The sequence below is a fragment of the Ambystoma mexicanum genome, chromosome 1q, assembly GCF_040938575.1.
Source record: "Ambystoma mexicanum isolate Mex_15411 chromosome 1q, UKY_AmexF1_1, whole genome shotgun sequence".
Lineage (NCBI taxonomy): Eukaryota > Metazoa > Chordata > Amphibia > Caudata > Ambystomatidae > Ambystoma > Ambystoma mexicanum.
This window is the reverse complement of record NC_090922.1, coordinates 615,317,198-615,339,711: the sequence shown is the minus strand read 5'-3', so window position 1 is coordinate 615,339,711 and position 22,514 is coordinate 615,317,198. Positions and strand designations below refer to the sequence as shown.

General features: G+C 44.9%; 1 protein-coding gene across 1 annotated transcript in view; it reads left to right on the top strand.

The window, feature by feature from the left end:
- Window positions 1–22,514, top strand: part of LOC138533590 (quinone oxidoreductase-like protein 2) — a 300,745-nt gene that overhangs the window by 195,974 nt on the left and 82,257 nt on the right. Inside the window, exons 5-6 of the mRNA XM_069641157.1 lie at window positions 3,126–3,191; window positions 5,021–5,130. Of these exons, the coding sequence (XP_069497258.1) occupies window positions 3,126–3,191; window positions 5,021–5,130 (176 nt within the window). The remainder of the gene's footprint in view (window positions 1–3,125; window positions 3,192–5,020; window positions 5,131–22,514) is intronic.

The window sequence follows — 22,514 nt, the reverse complement described above, 5'->3', positions numbered from 1 at the left end:
CACAAAGAGCCACATTTTAGATTATTTATGTGGTAACTCACAACTAATTAACATCACTAAAATTCTATCTGCCTGATTCATGGAATAATTTGCGTGAAAAACGCTGATTTGCGTGCCTTTCTGCTCGAAAATCCTTGTTTGAAGTATGGGGATTTTCGGGCAGAAAGGCGCACAAATCTGCGTTTTTCACGCAAATAATTCCATGAATCACTGTTTCTGTGTTAGTAAGAATATATTTAGTGACCATGCTACATTGTGTTTGTGCCTAGAATCTAACTTGACTGGGACACGACAATATGTTACTAGTGGTCTGGAACCTAACCAGGAAGGGATCCGGGTGGTATGGTCCGATCATAATGTTTTTAAGATATGTAAATAACGAACACTTACGCTCAATTATTGTATGGACGTACAAACTGGAAAATAGATTGAACCATGGCTAACTAGATTGGTGTGTTAAAATACAAAACGCAGAAAGAAAATCCAGGTGCTTCCCATAAAAATGTATGTACGACCTTTTGATATCAAAATTCAGAAACAAAAGCGATCACTGCGAATAAGTATTCGTAAATTGAAAAAGGAGGATATGCCTCATTTAGAAACCTACACTGAAATATATCGATTGAAAAACCAATACAAAAACTGGTTAAAACAAAGGAAACGTTTAAGTTTGATGACACATTGGCAAAAGATGATAAAAGCCCATAACAATAAAAAAAATAAAAAAGGTGTGGCGTATTCTTAACTTGGCTAGCCCTCCTACTAAAAGAACCATTATCAACCCAATTGCTAAGAATGTTTGGCTCTCTTATATTGAGGCTAAAATGAAGAAAGGTGATACCAAAAACTTTCCCTTCCAAACTCAAAATGTAAAGTGGCCAATGAATTTTGAAATCACAGATATGATCTCCCATTTAATACATTAAATAACTCCCGAGCACCTGGGTCAAATGCTCTATCTACAGCGGCACTCAAGGGCAAAACGGAAATATGGGATATCGTACTATGTGATCTATTTAAACAAATATGTTGGTAAAGACGAATGCCCGACTCATGGAGAAAGTCTATATATCTTCCGGTGTTTAAAAATGGTGATTGGCTATTACTGGAAAATTATCGTCTGTCACTTCTTGACTACGACGGGAAAGCGGGAAAGGTATTACCTGGATTTGTGTTAGTTCATCTGCAGGCATGGGTTACGGAACATAATATATTAGGTCCATATCAGACAAGATTTCGTAAGGGTTTCAGTGCCACACACAATATCCGATTATTAGACGCACTGATGTCGAGGGCTAAAATGAAAAGAAGCCCCTCAGTGTATATAACCTTCATCGATTTTTGCGCTGCGTTTGATCAAGTAAAGCGTGCGCTGTTATGGAGGAAACTTCGGGTTCTCGGTTGTCCCGAATGGATTCTACACATTTTGGTGGCATTACACACTGGGACCACAGCTCAGTTACGGCTTAGTGATGGTGGGCTGTTAGCTGGAGAGATCTCTATAAATAGAGGGGTAAAGCAGGGATGCATGCTTGCACATGCCCTCCTAAAATTGGCCAATGTGTTGTCACAGCCATGCTCTACGCAGACAATGTAGTCATATGTGATGAGATACTCTTGGGTATGAAAGCCATGTTGTCAGCTCTTGCATGCTATGCAGTGGATCATGGGTTGGCTATTAATTTTTAAAGAACTAAATCCATGCTGGTCATCACATGGCATATTAAAAAGCAAACTCTGATCACTGTGATGGGACATATTGAATACACTTCGTATTATAAGTATCTTGGAGTTGAGATATTGGCCTCTAAGGGATATTGAGAGCTAGTCTCCTTCAGGATACAGAAAGCCAAACATATCGCACTTATGGTGTGCAAGTTTGTATATTACCATGCTGGATTTTCTCTAGGCGGTATCCTCGACCTTTACAGACAACGGTTATGTCCAGTTGTTTTATATGGACTTGAGGCACTAAAGTTGTGCGATATTGAATGGCTAAACACACTTGAGGGGTACTTTTGGCGTTGTGTATTACGACTTCCATAGAATATATATGACTTGAATTAGGACTACTGTTGAGCTCTATGGCGCTAAAACGTAGAGGAGAGTTCTTTTTGAAATTCAAAATATCCCCAACATGCCCAATACCGGGAAAGCTAGGTCCCAACTATTGTCTAATCCATGGAAACAGAAGAGAGTGTGGGTTCATGAATTTAGCCAGAAACCTGTTCGATAGCCTCAATTGGGAACCTAATTTCCAGCGTTGTTCAAACATTAAAATACTAAAGGAAGCCTTTCGCCGTTGCTTAAACTAGTGGGATTGGGTCAAGACCTATGACCACTTACAGACACTACGAAGTTATAGTCAAGCTGCATTAGTAAGTCACAAATTTATGAAACCACAACGTTATCTCCTCCGTTGTCCTGACCGTGAAGTGCGATGGTTTAGATTGCTACTGCGCACAAACCAACTCCCTGTTAGATCTATCCGGGGGAGGAGGAGCAACGGAAAATTCCCAGAGATGATAGATTCTGCAGAATCTGTGAAATGCCAGATTATATAGAAATGGCCAGACCTTTGTTGACTGCCCTAAATTGGGTCACATTTATATGCCCACATTGGGTCATCTTACACATGACTATAACTCGATAAAAAAAACACTTGAGTTCTGGTCCTATTGTTTGAACACAGAATGTGAAGCAACGCATATTACCTTATACAAAGTTTGGTGCATAATAAATGATTATTTGGGTAATACGCATTGAGCGTTATATCAGACCACAGTGTAACTTTTAGTCAGTCGATGAATACCAGAGTAATGTTTTCCTCACTGTAACTTCATTATTACAGGGAAAGGTTATTGCTACTGGTCTATTCATGATGAATGAGAGAAGTAAAAAAGAAAATAGTTAAAACTGAAAGTTTTTATTTGATTTTAGTATAAAATGTTTTTGTATGTATCAAGCTGAAGTTTATATGTATTTTTAATGTATTGACTTTTAACATGTGATTGTACTAATAGAATTAATTTTGTATATTTATTGACTTTGTAAAAGTTAATTTATGAACTAAATACATTTGGTGCCTAAGGGTATCTAATAAACCTGTATTCTTCTCCATATAGGGTGATCGTGTTTTGAGTGCCAGCTTCATGGGGTCTATGGCAGAGGAGTGCATCGTCCAGCAACAGGTAGGACACACTTTTCCACCACTAGAGTAACTAATGCTTATGGAAGTTGTTTCTCCACATATTTTAGAAACCGTTTTTCATGTGTTAGGGAAGCAGTTACTCCCCTGTTTTGGAAGACCTTTGTGCCATGGTCCGGGAAGCAGTTTCTCCTGGGGTTGGAAGGCCATCTATCCCTTGGCTTGGATTTAGGAAGCTGTTTCTCCTGGGTTTAGGAAGCAGCTGTGTTTGGAAAGAATCATGATCTTAGGTTACTAAGCTGGTTTTCCCAGGTTTGGGAATGTTTTGTCCCCATGTTGCCGGTTGTTCTGATTGTGGAATTGGGTTGTCCCTAAATTTGGATGCAGTTATGTCCCTTAGTTTGAGGGGGTGTTATCCTTGAATTTCTTTTTTTCTTTTTAACTTCTTCACAGGTTTTAGGCAAGAGTTTGTTCTCTGGTCTGTAGTTTTGGATGCGCTTGTGACATTCCTTTCAGTCCTGTGCTCAGGGAGTAAGGGTACCACTCTAATCCTTGCCAGACTGGTTCCTTTAAACTTTCCCTGACTCGCCTAGTGGCAGCTGTGGTTGAGCAGTCAAAGTAAAACCCAAGGAGATAGCAGGGTAGTTAGAATATAAGGTAACAGCGTATTACTGTGAATTAAGTGATGTTCAGAAAATGTAATCTTTTCTAAAAAGGTAAGTCAAATGTTTGTGTATATAATAAAGTGTTCAGAAAGTTTTGGGCAGTGTTATTGGGCATGACTCTCTTGGTTAACTTTCACTTGCAAAGTCAAACATGAAGCAAGTTCTTCAGGGATACCAAGTGTCACATGCCTAAAGCCAAAGGTAAATTAGATGCTCCCCATGTTCCTCATGGCCTGATGTCCAGATTGCCTTAATAAAAGTAGTAATGACCGAACCTATTGAAGATAATGGTGGCCATTTGACTCTGATGGCCTTTTTGGAGAGAGAGCACAGAATTGGGAATTAGTTCCAATTGGTGCAAGCATACTATACTAATATTTGGATATCATTTGTATAGCACTTGCTGCTTAGCCAAGGACTTCTATAGTGGATCCAGGAAACACACATGGTCACACTGAGACAGAACTGAAGCCGCAAGCAAGTGCATAGCTCAGAAATGTGAAGGGCAGTGACTCCAAAGTGAATCTGATTGAGGGAATGGGGAGCTAAACGAGCAGATCCCAAATGTGCAATTCAATATTACCTAGCAGCACACTAACCAAGCTCAGTGGGACTTATACTTTTCTGTTTCTCCTGACCCAGACGTACTTGGGACGGAACACTCCTGCATGTATTTTTAGAATGGACTGTTGTCCTAGGGCCTCTCAGAGGCAAAATCAGGATATGCATCACTACTGAAGCCTTAGATGAGGACTCATCAGGAAAAAGGTCAATTAATAATTCAGCACAAAGTAAAAAAAAACGTATTGAACCCAGTGTTTGTTTGTGAAGTGTGCCTCGGTTAGAAAGCAGTATGCCCTTGGGTTTTCATAGGTAGTTTCTTTGCTTTTGGAGGTGGCTTTAATTTGGTTCCAGAAGTAACTTGCTTAGGGGTTTTGTCAGTGGTTTGCTTTTAGGTTGTGGGTATAGCTTGCCCATGGGTTGCCGAAGCCCTTTTGTCATTCTGGGATTCATTCTGTTCTTTAATTGATATTAAGAGTGGGATGGCTGTCTATTCATCATAGGAAGTATCCCTTTTAATGCCTATTGAGTTAGTGGCTGGGGAGATAATGTCTTATTTAAGAAACATCTATTATCTGATGCACCTTTCATCAGTAGTGCTAAGAAACACATCTAGACTATCAGTAAAATCAGTTTTTCATTGCAGTTGCTGTGGCCACTTCCAGAGGGTGTTACCTATGCACAAGCAGCGTCCTTGCCCGTGTCCTATAGTACGGCCATCATGGCTCTCGTGCACCGGGCAAAAACAAGGCCGGGGTGAGTTTGCCTGTGCCCATGCTTCATTGGTGACAGATTTCTGTTACCTTTTGCTTTACTTTTCATCGTAAAATTGTATGAAGTTCATTTCTGTATTGACCAGGACCTCCTCCTCCCAATAGCTTCAAGTCAATCTTACTAAGTATTTTTCCATGAATGTTCGTCCGTAGTGTGAAGCTGGACCTGTTGGAACTCTGTTCACAACAATTTTAATCTCTCTAAGATACGAGGAACCCACGGTCCTCCCTGCACCGACCAACAATTAGGCTGAACCCACAGGTTTCATCATCAACAGTTCTAGGGCATGTTCTTGTTCTGTAATTTGTGCATTTTGAACTTTGGTCCCCATTAATAGTTGGGTATGGTAATTCATCAAGTAAAATAAAACATTGTTTGATTCTGTAACCAGATATCAGGAGCATGCATTCATGGGACTATGGTTGCACCCTGCTCTAGCACTAATGTTACAGGTAAGTTAACTTTCTTTATGTGGCACTATGCTATTCATATCTGAGTTGAAGACCTGCCGCGGTTAAGATCCATGGCTTGCTGATGATTAACTATACAGGTAGATGGTTTCATGGCACTCAATTGGTGTGCATCACTTTTTTACAGAAATGCCCCTGTCCAAGGGTTAGGGATCTGCATTACCTTATATATCAGAAAATGGGTTCAGTACGTGGAGGCAGTGGTTGAGCGATCGACCACTAGGGAGCAGGGAAGACAAGAATACAGGGTCACATAGTATTTCTTTGAGTAAAGTAATGTCAACACAGATCTGTTTACAAAATGTACCTTATTTACTGTAAATTGTACAGAAGTGAGTATGTACAGTTGTATGTGAGTTATTTAAGGTTCAGAAAGTCTCAATTCTCTGTGGGGAGTATTCTTTTTTCTTTTCCCTGTGTGCCAAAACCATCAACACAAGGCAGATGCAAACCTTCAGAATTTAAACAAGCTTTATTGGGGAAAATTACAGATCCTGTCAAAGGGGGCAACGTACCCTAAATGCTTCAACAACAACTGGATGGCTCCTACCTTGGCTTGACAACTTTGAATTTCAGCCTTTGAACTCCCAGTCCACACCCCACCTCCCCCACAGAACTGAGATTTGTAAAGTTACTCTCAGTCCTATGGTTTTTAAGTGTTCCTGCACTTTTTTTTTTCTTAACTCTGGAAGATGAAGGTTTACGTCCTTTGCTTCTTGCCCTCGATTGTGTAGGGACCTCTCTTCACAATTCCTCAGCACACGTAGGCCCATAAGTTAAACCCTTCAAGCTGGTCAGTCTCTGGCTTTGGAATAGATCTTCAGTCGCCAAAGCCTTCACCAGAGAATTCGAGGTTTTCCCCTGGATGTTCCCTCCACTTTGTGTAATTGGTCACCTCCTTGTCTGGCTCTGGTTTTGGCTCTGTTTCAGACATACGCGTCCTTATGTACCTCCTCAATGAGACTCCTCTCCTCCTTTTCCTGTTCTCTGATGTTCTCTACGTCCTGGACACTTTGCTGCATGCTCATAGGTCACTCCATCCCTGGCTGTGAGAAACCAAAGGGTGTCTCACCGTCTAGTCCCTTGGGATCTGTCGTGCAGGTGGCCAGGGCATGGCCATCACCATTGGATCCAAACCCTGGGGGTGGACCAGTGCGGGAGGATCACCTGGATGGGGGTCCCTGGGGAGTGGGAGTGGGACACCTGGAAGAGAGACGCAGTATGACGACACCCATTTCCCTGTAGAACACCCTCATTCTATATACTATCTTGGAACCTTATCCCCCCAAACTCCCTTTCCTACACACACTCTTCCGCACGGACAAAGCAATTCAGAGAAAGACAGACTGACACACAACCAAACCAGTCCGTTTGACATGACCCAATATCAGGGTCAGGCAGAGTTAGGTACTTTATCTTGATGACTCGCACCTGAATCCTATTCCCCTTCCTCACTGGGATAAAAGGCAGAGCATAGGAACACCTGAAAGGCATGGCGAAAAAAGGCAAGCAGAACCAGCAAAGCAGCAGGAGAGCAGATCCCGTGAATTCGGAGCAACTGTGGAAGCAGGGCAGAAGGGTCCAAGAGGCGACATAAGGCAGCTGCAGAGTGAAGGTTGCGCAGACTTTTCAAAGGAAACCTCCCCGCTTATGCACAAGGTGAAGGCGTGGCCTCCTTCGGGTGAACGGCGGAGTTGGTAGGAGGCGGGCCGTGCTGTGCCTATAGCCTTGGCTTCAAGGAAATGCTGGACGAATGGTATCGAGCGCTTCCGGTGAGCAAACTTTGAGACTGGCTGGCGTTATCGAGTGAAAGATACCAACGCATTTGATGAGGCTTGCAGAGTTTCATGAAACCGTGAGTGAAAGTACATTGTAACCAGAACGATGAATGCAGAAGCTGCGCGTGTCATAGAAAATCACGAGAGAAGCCTGCAACATTGCGAATGTGTTAAAGACTGAAATATGTTAAGAATAACAGAGTGGTCCGGTAAAAGAATATTACCTTCTCGAAAGGCTCTGCATCCAGATTGAAACTGTTAGATTGAAAGTAAGACAGTTGGAAATACTGCAAATACCAGATGGCCTTAGTAAAGGCCAACCCAAGTAAAAGAAAGTCAAAGTGGTCTTTCGAAGGTACAAGCAAATTCCTTGTACGATCGTAAGTCTTTCACAAGTGGGAAACTAAGTGAACAATTGTAAAGTAAAGCTAAGTGAACTATGTTGTAAAAGCAAGTGTGAGCCCGAAGGAGGGATGCCAAGAAAGCTAAGGGGGTTAAATTCTGCATTGTGATAAAGTTGCAAAGGCAAGAATGAACCTGACAGAGGGATGCCAAGAAAGCTATGCCGAGCAAATCCCACATTGTGATAAAGGGAAAGTGAATCCTGCATTTTTTTAAAGTGACTGAACAGTGGTGTAAAAGCAGAGGTGAACCCAATGAAGGGGGTAACACGAGGAAGCCGGGGTAGAGGAGAATCTCGCATTCTGAAAGCTTGGGAAAGTTTTGTGACACCAAGCAAAAGACGTTGATTGAGGGTTCCTGCCTTTTCTGGAGAAACTGCTTCCTGGTGCCTATAGGCCCAAGGGGTGCTCACAGCCATGCCACTGTTCCACCTTGTCCCGTGATGTAACGTGGGGAAGGGAGTACACTAGTTTAGCAGTCCTGAACTATCAAAACCCTTTTGGGCATTTCAGTTTTGTACTCTTTTTTTTGTTTTTTTGTTTGTTTTTGTTTTTTTGTTTGTTATACATTGTCCCACACCCTTTTATATAGAGTAAGTGTGCGGGCAGCAATGCCCACTGGACCACCAGGGAAACGTTTGTGACGTGGGGGGGCTGCTTACAGTAAGCAGCCCTCTTCCCCCCTCCCTCGGCCCCCAAAGCATGGGGGCCCATATATAAAGACCCCTGGGGGCAGACAGGTGACCATCTGCCCCCAGGGGTGGGGGCATAAAAAAAAAATCGGGAAAAGAAAACGTGCTGGGAAGAGGGGGGTGGGGGTTTGGGAGCCCTAGCCACCAGGGATTTTTTCGGAAAGGGTGTCGTTGGAAAGGGGAGATTCTCCCCTTTCCTCCAACACCCTGTGTGACAGCATTGCTGGGCACGGAGAGTGCGCAGAGAGCTCAGTTTGCGCCCAGCAATGCCCACTGGACCACCAGGGATACGTTTGTGACGTGGGGGGTTAGAGGGGCTGCTCCCCCCCCAGCCCCCAAAGCATGGGGGCACATATGTGCTGAAGCCTGGGGGCAGATGGCTGATCATATGCCCCCAGGGAAGGGGCAAAATAAAAAAAAAACAAATACTAAATCAACTGGGATGGGGTGGGGGTGGGGAGGCCATAGACTCCAGGGATTTTTTTTGCCCCCCCTGAAAGGGTGGTGGCCCTCCCACACCAAGTGGAAAGGGGGGCCGCCCCTTGTAGCCCTCCCTGGGGGCAATATTTATTCCCCCAGGCATGTGTACATGAGGTGGCCCCCCCATCCAATTGGAGGGAAGGAGGGCCACCAGGAATAAGGGTGCAGGCCCCCCAAAGGATGGGGCTTGCAGGTTAGGCCCCCCCTGGGGGCAGATGGCTGAGGGAGTTTTGGGTGGGAGTGGGGGGGGGGCACTAGCCACCAGGGATTTATTTTACGGATAGGGGGGTAGCCCTCTCCACCTCATCCCAAGGGGAAATGGGGGCACCCCTTGTAGCCCTCACTGGGGCCAGATATCTGCTCCTCGGAAGGGGCATCTGACCCCAGGCAGGGCTGAATGAGATGCCCCCCCTGCATTTGGTGTGAGGGGGTAGAGGGTCACCCCCCATTACATTAGAAAATTACCTGGCGGTTTAGGGTGCCCCTCAGCCCGCCCTAAAGTGTAGTGTACCATTTTCCATTTTTTTTCTTTATTTACGAAACTTGCCTTGGCACAGAGGGGCACATTGGTGTGCCAATCTGGCCCCAGGGTGCCCAAATCGTACTGCCCCACCCACCGGGGGGCATGTCCCACACATTTTTGGTAGCCCTCTCACCCCCACCCCAAATGGAGGGGGGGTGTACCTCACTCAGCCATTTGTAGGAGGCCCAGGGAGGCCTGCGTGAGGTGCACCCGCCACCCATTTGGGGTGACGGGGGAGAGCCATCAAAAATTGTGGCACAGGCCCCACAGTGGGTGGGGCATTAAGGGTTGGGCACCCTGGGGCAAGATTGGCACACCAATGTGCCCCTCTGCCAAAAGAGGAGTTGAGTTACCAAAGGAAAAAATGTAAAATGGTGGAACGCATTTTAGGGGGGCCTATGGGGCACCCCAAAGGGACGGGGAATTTTCTAATGGGACGTGGTGGTGACCCTGTCTCCCCCACCCGCAATGGAGTGGGTGCCATGTCATGCAGCCCTCCCTGGGACCAGATATCTGCTCCTAGGAAGGGACGCCTGGGCTCAGGGAGGAGTGCAGTAAAGCCACCCCTATATGCCCTCGGGGAGGGCTACATGCAATGCGCCGCCCCTCCAATTGGGGTGGGGGTGGAGAGGTGCACCCCCCTTCACATTAGAAAATTCCCCAGCGGTGTAGGGTGCCCCTCAGCCCCAATAAAGGGCAGGCTGCCATGTTGAATTATTTTCTTTGTTTACCAAACTTGCTTTGGCGCAGAGGGGCACATTGGTGTGCCAATCTGGGCCCGGGGTGCCCAAACCTTACTGCCCCACCCACGGGGGGGGCCTGTCCCACAATTTTTCGGGGCCCTCTCCCCCCCACCCCAAATGGAGGGGGGGTATACCTCACAGAGCCGTTTGTAGGAGGCCCAGGGAGGCCTGCATGAGGTGCCCCCACCACCCATTTGGGGGAGAGGGCCCCCAATAATTGTGGGACAAGCACCCCAGTGGGTGAGGCAGTAAGGTTTGGGCACCCCGGGGCCAGATTGGCACACCAATGTGCCCCTCTGCGCCAAGGGGAGTTGGGTTACCAAAGGAAAAAAGGGAAGATGGTGGAATGCATTTTAGGGGGGGCTGTGGGGCACCCCAAAGGGACAGGGAATTTTCTAATGGGATGGGGCGTTGACCCCCCTCCAACTCCCAGCCGCAACGGAGTGGGTGCCATGTCATGCAGCTCTCCCTGGGACCAGATATCTGCTCCTAGGAAGGGGCGCCTGAGGCCAGGGAGGAGTGCAGGACAACCCCCCCTCCCTTATCTGCCCCCAGGGAGGGCTACAATTTGCTGGTGTGACCGTAGGTAACACATGTTTTTTGTTTTGTTTACAGCTTAATCTACGCGAGCAGCTGCAACGTTATGTGAGTACTGATCCCTCCCATGTGGGTTGTCCGTCTGCAAGCCCAGGCTCCACCTCTGGCTGTGCTACGTTACAGTGTCACCTCCGGGGAGGAATGGGAATCCTGCTGGTGCTCCCTTGTGCTGCTGCTGTGCTTAGGGGACGGTACACCCACATAGTACATGGATGTCCAAGGCCAGGGACATCACCTCCAACTGTCCTGGAGTTGCGGCTGGTCTGCATTACAGCTTTTCCCTTCGGGGAGCTATTGGCACACTGCCGAGACTCCTTGGTGGGGAGAAGCTGTTACGCAGGGCAGCCAGGCCTCCAGCAAAGTTGGCGGTAATATCCCTGGCTTTGGGCACCCTTCTCCCATGTGGGTCTTTGCCGGGGGTTCTGGATAATAAATTCTGGTCCGATTTGGGTTAACAAATTTGCTTTGCAGGGATCGCTCAAAACAAGGTGCCAAAAAGGACAAGCTATCTCGTCCTTGGCACTGCGTATGCACTGTCAAGGATGAGATACCTCGCCCTTGGTACTTAAGGGGTTAATATTTCCATTCCCTATCATTAAGTCCCATTCTTGTATGTATAGTCTATACAACTTCCCATTTTCTTTCGAGATCTGATTTTTCATCAATGTATTATGAATCGGAAGACAATAAGAATTTAAATCCCCTGCTATAATTATACTCATTTCTCCATCTAGGGAGCGTGCTTCCAATAAAACCTCAGATAATCATGTTTAAAAGTGCTAATTTGGAATTTGCTTGGTTCCAATAAAAGTTAATCAAGGTTATTCCGCCCTTTAATTTGCCTTTATGACGGTGTAATTTCGCAGCCAGGTTACCCGGATATTGGTTTTGGAAAAGTTGTACCTTTTCTTATCCTGGAACTTCGTACTGATGTGAACAAGCCACCAGATGGTCTTCCTCCATTATTTCTAGTTGCGTGCTGATCAATTATTGGGAAACCATCAGTATTTACACTCGTCATTAACCAGATTTCTTGTAATACTATCAAATCATCAATCCCATATAGATCTATAGAGATAGCACTGTTGGTAAAACCTCTGAATCCCCGCGTATTCCAACTCTGCATCCTTATTTCACTATCTGCTAGAGAGACGCATTTCTTTCCATCAATTTCTGAAAGACTTTGACAAGGATTTCTGGCAATAAAGCCCATGGTGTAGCAACGCTCTCATGACATGTTCCCCTTTCGAGGCTCGACTTTGATTTCTCTTCTGTGTATGTAACAGCCTGTGGATTTGGAGGATTGCGCCGAGCCCCCCATAAAAGGGGGTTCTCAAATACAACTCTCTCTTTCAATTATGGCTTTTTAGTTGTAATTTCATATCGTAGTTCGTGAAAGTCTTTTCGGGCCTCTAATAGTGCTGTTTCCCCTAGATGAGATTTCAAGCCAATTGCTACTATTTTTGTTTATTCATCATAAGGAAAATTGATATAGTCTATGTCTTGGGAGGAAAATAGATACAGGTCAGGTATCTCTCTTGTGATTTTTCAGGATTGTTGCTCTGTATAAAACCAGGGAGTCTTCTGACTGTACCTTTCCTTCAATCCATAATCGCGGCTCGGCAAATACAGATTCCTTGCTCATACCTTGTTGCTTTTGGGGAGAATGTAAAACTCGTTCTGGCAAATGTATGACTCCTGTATTAGTCATCTCCTCCACATTAGTTGGTTAAATAACTTGTTGTATTACTTTATTATCCTTCTCCCTAATAGGAATTGTCAGTTTTGGACTTGGAACCACTTTCTACCTGGTGGGATTTCTCTTGCACTAAGCCAGATGGTGTTCCTGATCTTAAGAGCTTATTTTTCCCACAATAGAATATGGGCTCCCATTTACCCAATGGAAGGAAAAGTGTTCCTTTTTTCCAAATAATCTGTATTTTGCACTGAAGAGTGATCTTCAGCGCTGTTTTTTCCATCCGTCTGAGTTTGAACTGTTACATTCTTTCTCTTTATAGTGGATTTTTCAGTAAACGGAGGGCCATTTCTCCCTTCGTTTCTCTCGTTCTCCTATGTTTGAGAGGTCACCTTGTTGTTTTTATTTCCCAGTGTCCCTACCCTTCCTTGCCGACATTAATGTTTGAGATCAGATCTTTCCATTTCCTACTATTAATTCTGACAGGCTCTTTTTCACTAGGACTTTCATCCCTTACTGCTCCATAAGCCTTCATTGATTGACATAATACAAACTGAATCTGTGTCTGAAGTGTCACTATCTTCTGATTTAGACTGCACTCTGCACCGATTCTTAGAAGCTCTAGTCGGCTTTGAGACCTATTGACTATCTCCTTTGGTCTTGATTTGTATTCTTTTCTCCCCACAGTTCGTCTTATTGGGTTCTTTTTCTTCCGCAGCAGGGAGACTTTGCATGAACTTTTTTGAATCATTGCATTTATTTCCTCCCTCTTTTAGATTTTCCCTTGGCCTTTCTTGGCAAATAATTTTGAGTAATTGGATTAGATATTATTATTGATTAGGTTTGATTCGCCTCCTCATCCATTACTGGTGAAATCAAGATGTAATTTAAAACATTTTGTTGTTCTTCTATTTGTATGACATCAATAATGTTCTCCGGTATGTTGCCCACTCAATGTTTGGCACACCGCATCGCAAAGGAAAGTGATACTCGTAGCCGGCTATCTAACCAAGTCCATATTTGAATCCAAGGCCATTTGTAATATTGTTTTTGATATGATCCCTAACTCTTTAGATAACATTCCTATTTTTTCATTCATTTCTATCAAAGTCTGAGTTGTTTTCAATTGAGTCGCAGTTATTTCAATATCCTTTTTCCAAAGATTATCTGACTGTGAGTAGTGCAATTTTAATTTCGCTAAGTTGTAAAGTGTTAGCAGAGAGATTCATTTTAATATTTTCGTATAGTGACACAAATGAACGTAATGCTAAATTCAATGCAGAGATCGAAGGAGATTATAGTTTGATCTTCTCTTCCATATCCACCAAAGTTTCGTGGAGGACATGTGGAACTTCGGGCCCTAACAATGCTGTTGGGGTCAAAGAGAAATGCTCAGTTAAAAATGAAAAATTATCCTCCTGATTTATATTCAGTGCTGACTCCACTTGATCGAATTGATCCCCTCGATCCACTTGTTGTGTTACTATGATGTTTCTTTGCCACTGCATTACTGATTCCCTGCTATTTCCAATCCAGACACCACTCCCAGGAGGCTTGCATCACTCCTTTCAGTCATCAAAGTCTTAGGCTGCTGTTCTTTTGTAATTAAATTGTTGTCATTGCCTCCGCTTTGCATAACATCTTTCAAACTCGTCTGGGTTTTTGCTGAAAACAAACTACTTGTTGCTTTATTGTTCAGTGGATTCCTTGTCGTGCTTGTCATAGATTTTTTAAATGTTTCATTTTCCATTTTATTTGAAGGCATTGCAAGCCCAAATGGTTTATTCAGCAACAATTTCATGACATGTTTTTTCTTTTCTTTTTTTTTATTTATTTGATTTAATTGAAAAACAATTTTTACAATTCTGTTTTTAATCACGATTTCCTTGTTTTTTTTTTAAACATGTTTTTATTTAGTTTCTGTTAACATAACAACATATCGAAAAACAATTAGCAAGAAACGAAACCTCCCTCCCACCCCCCGAGTTTCATATCTCAGTCTGTATTCATTGTTCAATGGAAGATCATTTCTCATTCACGTAAATAAGTCCAATATCTTTATATTGTGAGGGCACCATTGTTCTTTATATTCCTTTTGAAGAAATTCCAGTACCTTTCCCCAGTCTTCTCTGAAATTCCCGTGATCCCGTGACCACACCCTTCGTGACCAATCTATCGCCAATGGTGGGGAATCGTGCTTCCAGTTTTTTGCGATTTCCAGCCATGCTCCTATTAGGAGGCCCATAAAATTTCTTTTTTGGGGGGTGTTTAATGTTTTGTCTTGCGAATCCCAGAAGCCCCCTAGCCATATTTCCTCTCCCAGATGCTCTGTTCCCGGGAACATTACAGTCATTTGAGTTTTAATCTCCCCCCCAGAATGGGCGTATCTTAGGGCAATCCCACCAGATATGTTTCCAATCACCCCGCCCACCACATTTTCTCCAACAGATGTTCGGGGAGGCCGCACACATTGTGTTCAGTCTCTCCGGTGTGTAGTGCCATTGCACCATCATCTTCACCCACATTTCTCTCATTTGGATGGCTCTGGTTAGTTTTGGTATCATGCCCCATAGGTGTTCCCACCTCTCTTTGGAGAGTGCGTAGCCTAGAGTTTTCTCCCATTTTTTCATGTATTGCCAGGTGGTAGGTTCCTTTTGGGTATTAATAAATTTGTACGTGGTGGAAACAAATTTTTTAGATCCAGAATGCGTCATGATGTATTTCTCGAAGGGGGTTAAGTCCCTGGTCATCGCTTCTTTCATGCGTGGAGTGCTGAGCCAGTGGTGTATCTGTTCGTACTTATATTGATCTTTCGGAGTTAAGTTCAGAAGTGTTTTCCAGTCTTCGAATGATCTAATCTGTTGGTCCTGTTGCATATCCCCCACCATCTTGCACCCTCCCTCCTCCCATTTGCTGAACGCACCCTTGTCCAATCCTGGGGGGAATTCGGGATTTCCAAACATTGGCATGAACGGGGCGGGGTCCTTGGTTAATGTTTCGTTTGTCGTGGCTGCGTCCCATATCTCCAATGCCGACTTCATTATTGCGCTAATGTTGGTGTTTGGATGTCGGAATCATTTATTGAGCCATAACATGTGCCTGGTGGATGTAGTCGCCACCGCCCTGTCCTGTTTTTCCCAAATTTTCTCCCCCTGTTCCGATATCCAATCCCTCATGACCCAGAGTTGGGCCGCTTCGTAGTATTTTTTTAAATGTGGCAAGGCGCATCAGCCCGCCGTTCTCTGAGCTGTTAATACCACATTTTAAATTCTTGGAGCCTTGTTTTGCCAGACGTACTTGGAGACCGCCTTCCTTAGTGCTTTGAAGAAGGCCTGGGGGGGTCTTATCGGGAGCGCCTGGAATAGGTACATTAACTTGGGGAGAATTGTCATTTTCACTGCCGTTATTCTGCCCCACCAGGAGATCGTTAGAGGGTTCCATTTTAACAGGTCCTTCCTGACTCTTTCTAGAGTTGCAGATAATTGTGGGAGTATAATTTATTTACATGGTCTGTGAGGGTAATTCCTAAATATCTGACGCCCGCGGAGGCAATTTTCAATTGACAGTCTGTAGCCACTGAGCCGATTCTTTCTCCATTCCCGGCCAGTATCAGCACCTCCGATTTTTGCCTATTTATTTTTAATCCTGAAATCTCTCCGAATCGTTCAATTATTCCCATTAGATGTGGGAGGGACTTCTCTGGGTCTCCTAAGGCTACTAACATGTCGTCAGCATATGCCATCGCCTTATGGGCCTGCCCTGCCATCTGTATTCCCTCCACCGCTGGCGAGTCCCTTACGATTTCCTTGTTTGTTCTTCATTGATCGTGGTGACAGCTTCCATTTCTGGCTGCCTAGTATAAACCTTGTAAGTCTGTTTGTTCCCTATTGACTCATCTTTCCTGGTGGCTTGTTTTTGTCTGTTGTACCTATCCCTCTAGCAAGTCATTGTTTTATGAAGTCACTGCAATCACCCATGTGACCTTTTCCCCACTCATTAAGCATCTCCACTAGTCCTCTTCGGCATTACATGATTTTTTGGGGCTGGTGTTCTCGCTAATGAATTTGATTCCATCTTTGACAAGCTTGAAGTCTTTAATATTGCTGCAACTACTGACTGATTTAATGTCAATGGCAAATTCTTATTGGGCAAACTAGGCCTCTCCTCAACAAAATTGCTATCTCTCATGGTCCTTGTCCTTGTATTAATGTTGAAGCCGGTGAGTGCCAGCTCACTCCGGGTTTCAACCACGGCCATATCCTGAATTAAGTCGGAGGTAAGAATTTTTGTGTCCATCTCTGCTATTTCGCCCACATATCCTAATTATCCCATGTCTCCCTTTGCAGAGCAACATTTTTTCCATAATTTTTCCAATCTTGACTCTGACCTCAGTTGTTTTTTTTAACCTACTTCGTTTAACTTACGGCTCCTTTTCAGATCGTACATTCAAGATTTTATGATCCGAGTCAGAAACCCTCTGGTCTTTATTCAATGAGGTACTTTAATATCAAATTAATGTTGTTTCCGATTGTGCGCTCATTATTACTGTATTTCATCCAACTTCTCAATTGAACAGCAGTGAGGCTCACCTGCACCTGGCCCGCAGTAACCTCTCTTTTCAGTTATTCCACTCCTTCCTGTTCTTCCTCTGTTTTCAAGGACTCCGGTTTAAACAACTCAGCCAGTCTCTTCCAATAATACATCAATGAGTCTCAAAGGCTCCTGATTTGTAGATCCAATTTTAAACAACTTACTCAATCTTTCCTATAGAGCACCATTGGGGCTCAAAGGCATCTGGACCACAGTCACCTCGCTTTACTCCTTTTCCGCTTTTACTTTCCTATTTTGGTCCATTAGATTATACATTTTACTGAACAAACATCAAATACAGGCATTGCATCATAGCCCCAAAACGGCTTACTCGATCACTAAATTCATCTGGTTATTTTATTTTGATTCACCAGGGGAGAGGTGAGTATAAATCGATTGTGGTCTTTCCTTCAGTTTAAAATAGTCAGTCGATGTGCTTTGCCCCCGTGATGCAACAATCAAACGTATTCAATCCAAAGTCAATCCCCCCGGGGACCGCATAGCACGGCAGAGCTCTGTTACCAACCTCTGTTTATTTGCAGAAGGCAGGCTTTTTCCAACAAGCAACCGGATGAACAAACTTGCCGACTTGCAAACAAACAAGCGTCTTGAGGCAATTTCCTCTTCTCGTAAGGGAAATCACTAAGCAATTACATCAGTTTAAAAGCATGGTTACAGGTGCGGTTGCAGCGCTGAGTTACGGCAAGGTTATGAGATTTTACACATTTCACAGTTCTTACAAATTCTAACCAGTGTTCTATGCCTCACCACTGGTGGACAACGTATCGAGATGCCAATGCACTGTTAATATGTTAATCGAAGAGTGAGAGCAAAATCCTCTGAGACACCAAACACCTAACACTTAGCTCCTCGCTTATCGGCTCACATATTGAATCATGGCGAATCTCTCCTTAAAGTGATAGGCACCTCACGAAATTGAAAGTAGCGCTAAAGAAAATCACTTGCCACTCTCCACCAACACTAAACACTTGGCTCCTCACTTTACAGTGCTAGTGCATGTCAGTTAGAATAAACAAACAAGAAAACATCTAAAATTCCCTACACATTTAAATAACAATACATCTGCCCATAACCACTTAGAATTAGATTTGGATTCTCTTGAAATGTGGAGTTTCTGTATCTGGTTTGCTGCCCTCTTCTTCCTCTCCTGCTTAAAAAGAGGCGGCACCCTCATTGCTGTTAATGTAATTCAGTAGTATCATGCTGTTGTTCAGAATCTGAATAATTACTTGATGCATCTTAGAATGTAACCCATCTACGTCTATTACAGGGCCTACCCCTATTGTTGCTATTTTGTGTGTCCCACTGCAATTTATGATTCTCATCAAAAATCTTTTTCTAAATAAGGGTAGATTTTCGCAAACTTAAAATCTCTTAAATCACTGGTCAGTTTATTTGTTTTCTTATTTATAGTCGACAAGCAGAATTCTTCTATTTGCTTGTAAAGCTAGAAAAATATTCAACTGTCTGAAATGCCCATGCAACCTGCTTTATGTGGTAAAAACCACAAAGAAATCCCATGTAAGGATTGCAGAACATCCTTCAAGAATCAAATGTAAAACAATGGGGGACTCCAATGATCGAACATTTTACAGAAAAAAATAAACATTCATAGGGTGACATGTTTTGGTGGATAAATGACACAGTGGTGAGTTGTAATACAGTAGAGAACACACTATTACATAAAGAAGCACAATGGATAATACATCGGCTGAGGACACACATTTCGGGTCTAAATTAACAACCTTTGGTTATCTAATAAGAGATGGGCCTATGTGATAAAACAATTGAATACGAATTCCACTTGATGTAATATTTAAAATTGCAAATAAATGAAGGTTGGCGAAAAGGAAGCTTTGGGTGGTTATGTATTTAAACTTCAGTATAGGGAGTTTTGAAATATTGTCACACAGAGTCCCAAATCATATAATGGCCTCTGTTAACTACAAGAGCATTGAAATAACTGTCTAAGATGACTTGTTTATTATGGTCAGGTTATGCAATTAGTAGAAACATGTAATGATTGTTTTTAGTTATGACATCTAAGAAAATGTAGAGCACAATAAGCACAGTTAGCAAAGAACCATACCATCCATTTCAGTAAAATTCATTTCTTTAATAAAGACACTTCTATATTAAGTGAATTGCAATATCGAAGTAGGCTAATACATAAGACGATTAACCACACTCAGCACTACATTTAAGATGGCGTTACGTGCAGCTGATGTCTATTATTCTTTAATGCTCTTTTCCACATCCAAGATGGCGCCACCCTTTACACAGTCACCGTTATTGATGTTCATTATATTTTTACGCTTCAACGTCCGCTTCGTCTTGTGAGTGCGGATATTAAGCCGCTAGAAGGGAGCTCGCATTTGCCACACATCCTGAATGAAGTGCTGATTTCGATAGAGTGAAGGAGGTAAAACATTTCTAGATCAATGTTTGAGTCTAGGGCTTTGGAGGAGAGTAGTGCAATGTGACTACGATTAGAATCCCTCTTTCTTTTTTTTCCATCTAAGGAAACGTTTGATTGTTGACATCTTAATCCATACCATGGTATCATTGCAGTGATGGATTAAAATCCAATTGAAGAAAAGTTAAACATACCTTAGCTTATCTACAAAGTATGCTCCTATCAGTATCTGCATTGTGGGGAAAGATAAGTAATGGGACAATTTGGGGTTGTCTCCAATAGGAAACCCAGTATGAAGGTTTCCCGTGAAATGTGATGGATACACATGTTTCACTAATGGCTGTAGGTGAGTAGTGGAAACTCTGATGTATTAAAGCAACATGAGTGTAACCAGATAAAAAGAATGATATATTTACAACCAATGCACCTCTGAAGGATTACATAAAGAGGATTTGAGCTGCCTAAATATAGGGTCTCCTCAATAAGAGCAATATATAAAAGGTCCTGAAGAAGGCATCTAGAGTTAGAATATGCCGAAAAGCTGATATAGGTCGACCAACATCTCTGAGTCAAATGGTGGACATAGAGACACACTTGTAGTTCATCCAACACCAGGGAATTTCAAGTTTAGAATGATTTATTCATATTCGTATTTGATCAAATTGTCTTTAGTCAAGGGATGGACATAGAGATTTAATCATAGTCCATTCAACACTTGGAGACTTACAGGCCGATTCATGGAATTAATGTGCACCGAAGATTTCGGCGCAAACGTGCGTAAACGTGTGATTCGCAGTGAAAGAGCGAAAATCGCAGTGCAACTGCGATTATCGCACAGAAAACAGCGCACATCTATTCATGGAAGTCCGTGCACGCGCAAAATGTGGGATGTGCGCTGAAAAAGTGCGCGGCGCACGGTGGCGCACAGGTCATCGAACGCCGTGCGATAAGGCCACAGCGATTTCGCACGGCGCACATAACAAAAGTAGGTGTAACACGGGGCGTTACACGCAGAATGGGGAACAACTCGTGAAAATGTTGGCGTCACGGGGGAAGTACAGGAGGCAAGTCCGCGGAACGCCCACACGCTCGCCTACAACACGTATTCATGGAATGGAATAGGGAAAAACAGCGCACGGCCAAAGACGCGCACAGGCCCATACATGTCCACCACACGAAAGCAGGCGGTAGCGTCCCTGCGCAGGCAAAAAATGTGCGCCAAAGTTCTACACGCACGAGAAGTGCCACACGCAATCGGGCGTGGGGGAGCGTGTGCGTGTATTTCAGGGGTGCGCAAGAAGTTCCACACGCGATCGGGCCTGGGGGAGCGTGTGCGTGTATTCCAGAGGTGCGCGAGAAGTTTCACACGCGATCGGGCCTGGGGGAGCGTGTGCGTGTATTTCAGGGGTGCGCGAGAAGTTTCACACGCAATTGGCCGGGCGCGTGTATTTCAGGGGTGCGCGAGAAGTTTCACACACGATTGGCCTGGGCGCGTGTATTTCAGAGGTGCGCGAGAAGCTCCACACGCGATCGGGCCTGGGGGAGCGTGTGCGTGTATTTCAGGGGTGCGTGAGAAGTTTCACACGCGATTGGCCTGGGCGCGTGTATTTCAGAGGTGCGCGAGAAGTTTCTCACGCGATTGGCCTGGGCGCGTGTATTTCAGGGGCTCGCGGGTGTTTTTACACGCGATCGGGCCTGGGGCAGCGGGGTGCGTGTATTTCAGGGGCTCGCGGGTGGTTTTACACGCGATCGGGCCTGGGGGAGCGGGGTACGTGTATTTCAGGGGCTCGCGGGTGGTTTTACACACGATCGGGCCTGGGGGAGCAGGGTACCACTCACCGTCTGCCTTGCGTGTAGAAGAACGCGTAGCCAACACCCACCCGCTGTGAAGTAATAGCGTGTGACCCCCAACGCCTGCAAAACACACGCACCGCACCCCACGAAAAGCAACGCCTCTGCGCGATACGTCACAGACACGCATACGCGCTAAGGGCCTTTGGTCCAATGGAATCATGTATGCGTGCTGACGCGCTTAGGCGCTAAGGGCCTTTCCTCGATTTACACGCTGACGTGCAGAATTTTCACGTGACAAATCACTCCGTATCAAGCTGGCCACGCGTAAGCACACGGAAGACCACGCTCCTGCCCAAAAGGCCGAATTACTGCCCCCCAGAGCCCCGAGCAGCCTCCCACGAGCCATCTGCTGCTGCTGCCTGCCTGCCTGCCTGCTGCCACCGTGCCCTGCCATTTGGTGCCTGCACATCAGCCATCTGCAGGGGTCCAGTTGCTGTGTCCACCCCTCCTGGAACAGAACACTCCCGACTGGGATACCATCGCTCCACACCCCAGCCCCAGGACCCAGTTGCCCACCCACACCTGCCTCGGGGGTCGCCATGTCGGGGCAAACACCATCCGAGACCACTGGCGACCCCCAGCCAGAGGGGCAGAGGGCCACCAGCTTCAGTCAGAAGGAAGTTGGTGTCCTGGTGCAGCTTGTCCTGGGGCATTATGATGCCCTCTTCGGATCACCACGCGCCAACAAGGAAGGACGGGACAGGATCTGGGACAACTTTGTGGTTGCCAGCAACGCAGAGGGGGTGGCAACCCGCAACATCAAGCAAGTCAAGAAGCGATGGGAGGACTTCAGGTCCAGGACCCTCATAAAGGCCCGGCGCCTCGTGGAGGGGGGCCGGGGCAGCATGAGTACCATGCAGCTGAGGGTCCTGGAACGCGTACGCCCAGCGCTCCATGCCCAGTTCCTTGAGAGGCAGACCCGTCTGGAGTCGAGCGGTAAGTGGCCAAGCATTGCTGTGTGAGACAGGGCATGTTGCAGTGTGCTGGTTGTCTGATACTTGCCTGTATGTGTGACATAGGCCATGTACACCTGTGTGTGTGCAGGGACATCATGGTCATGCATGTGAGACCAGTAATGTGTGAAGCACACGGTTGGTGTATGTGT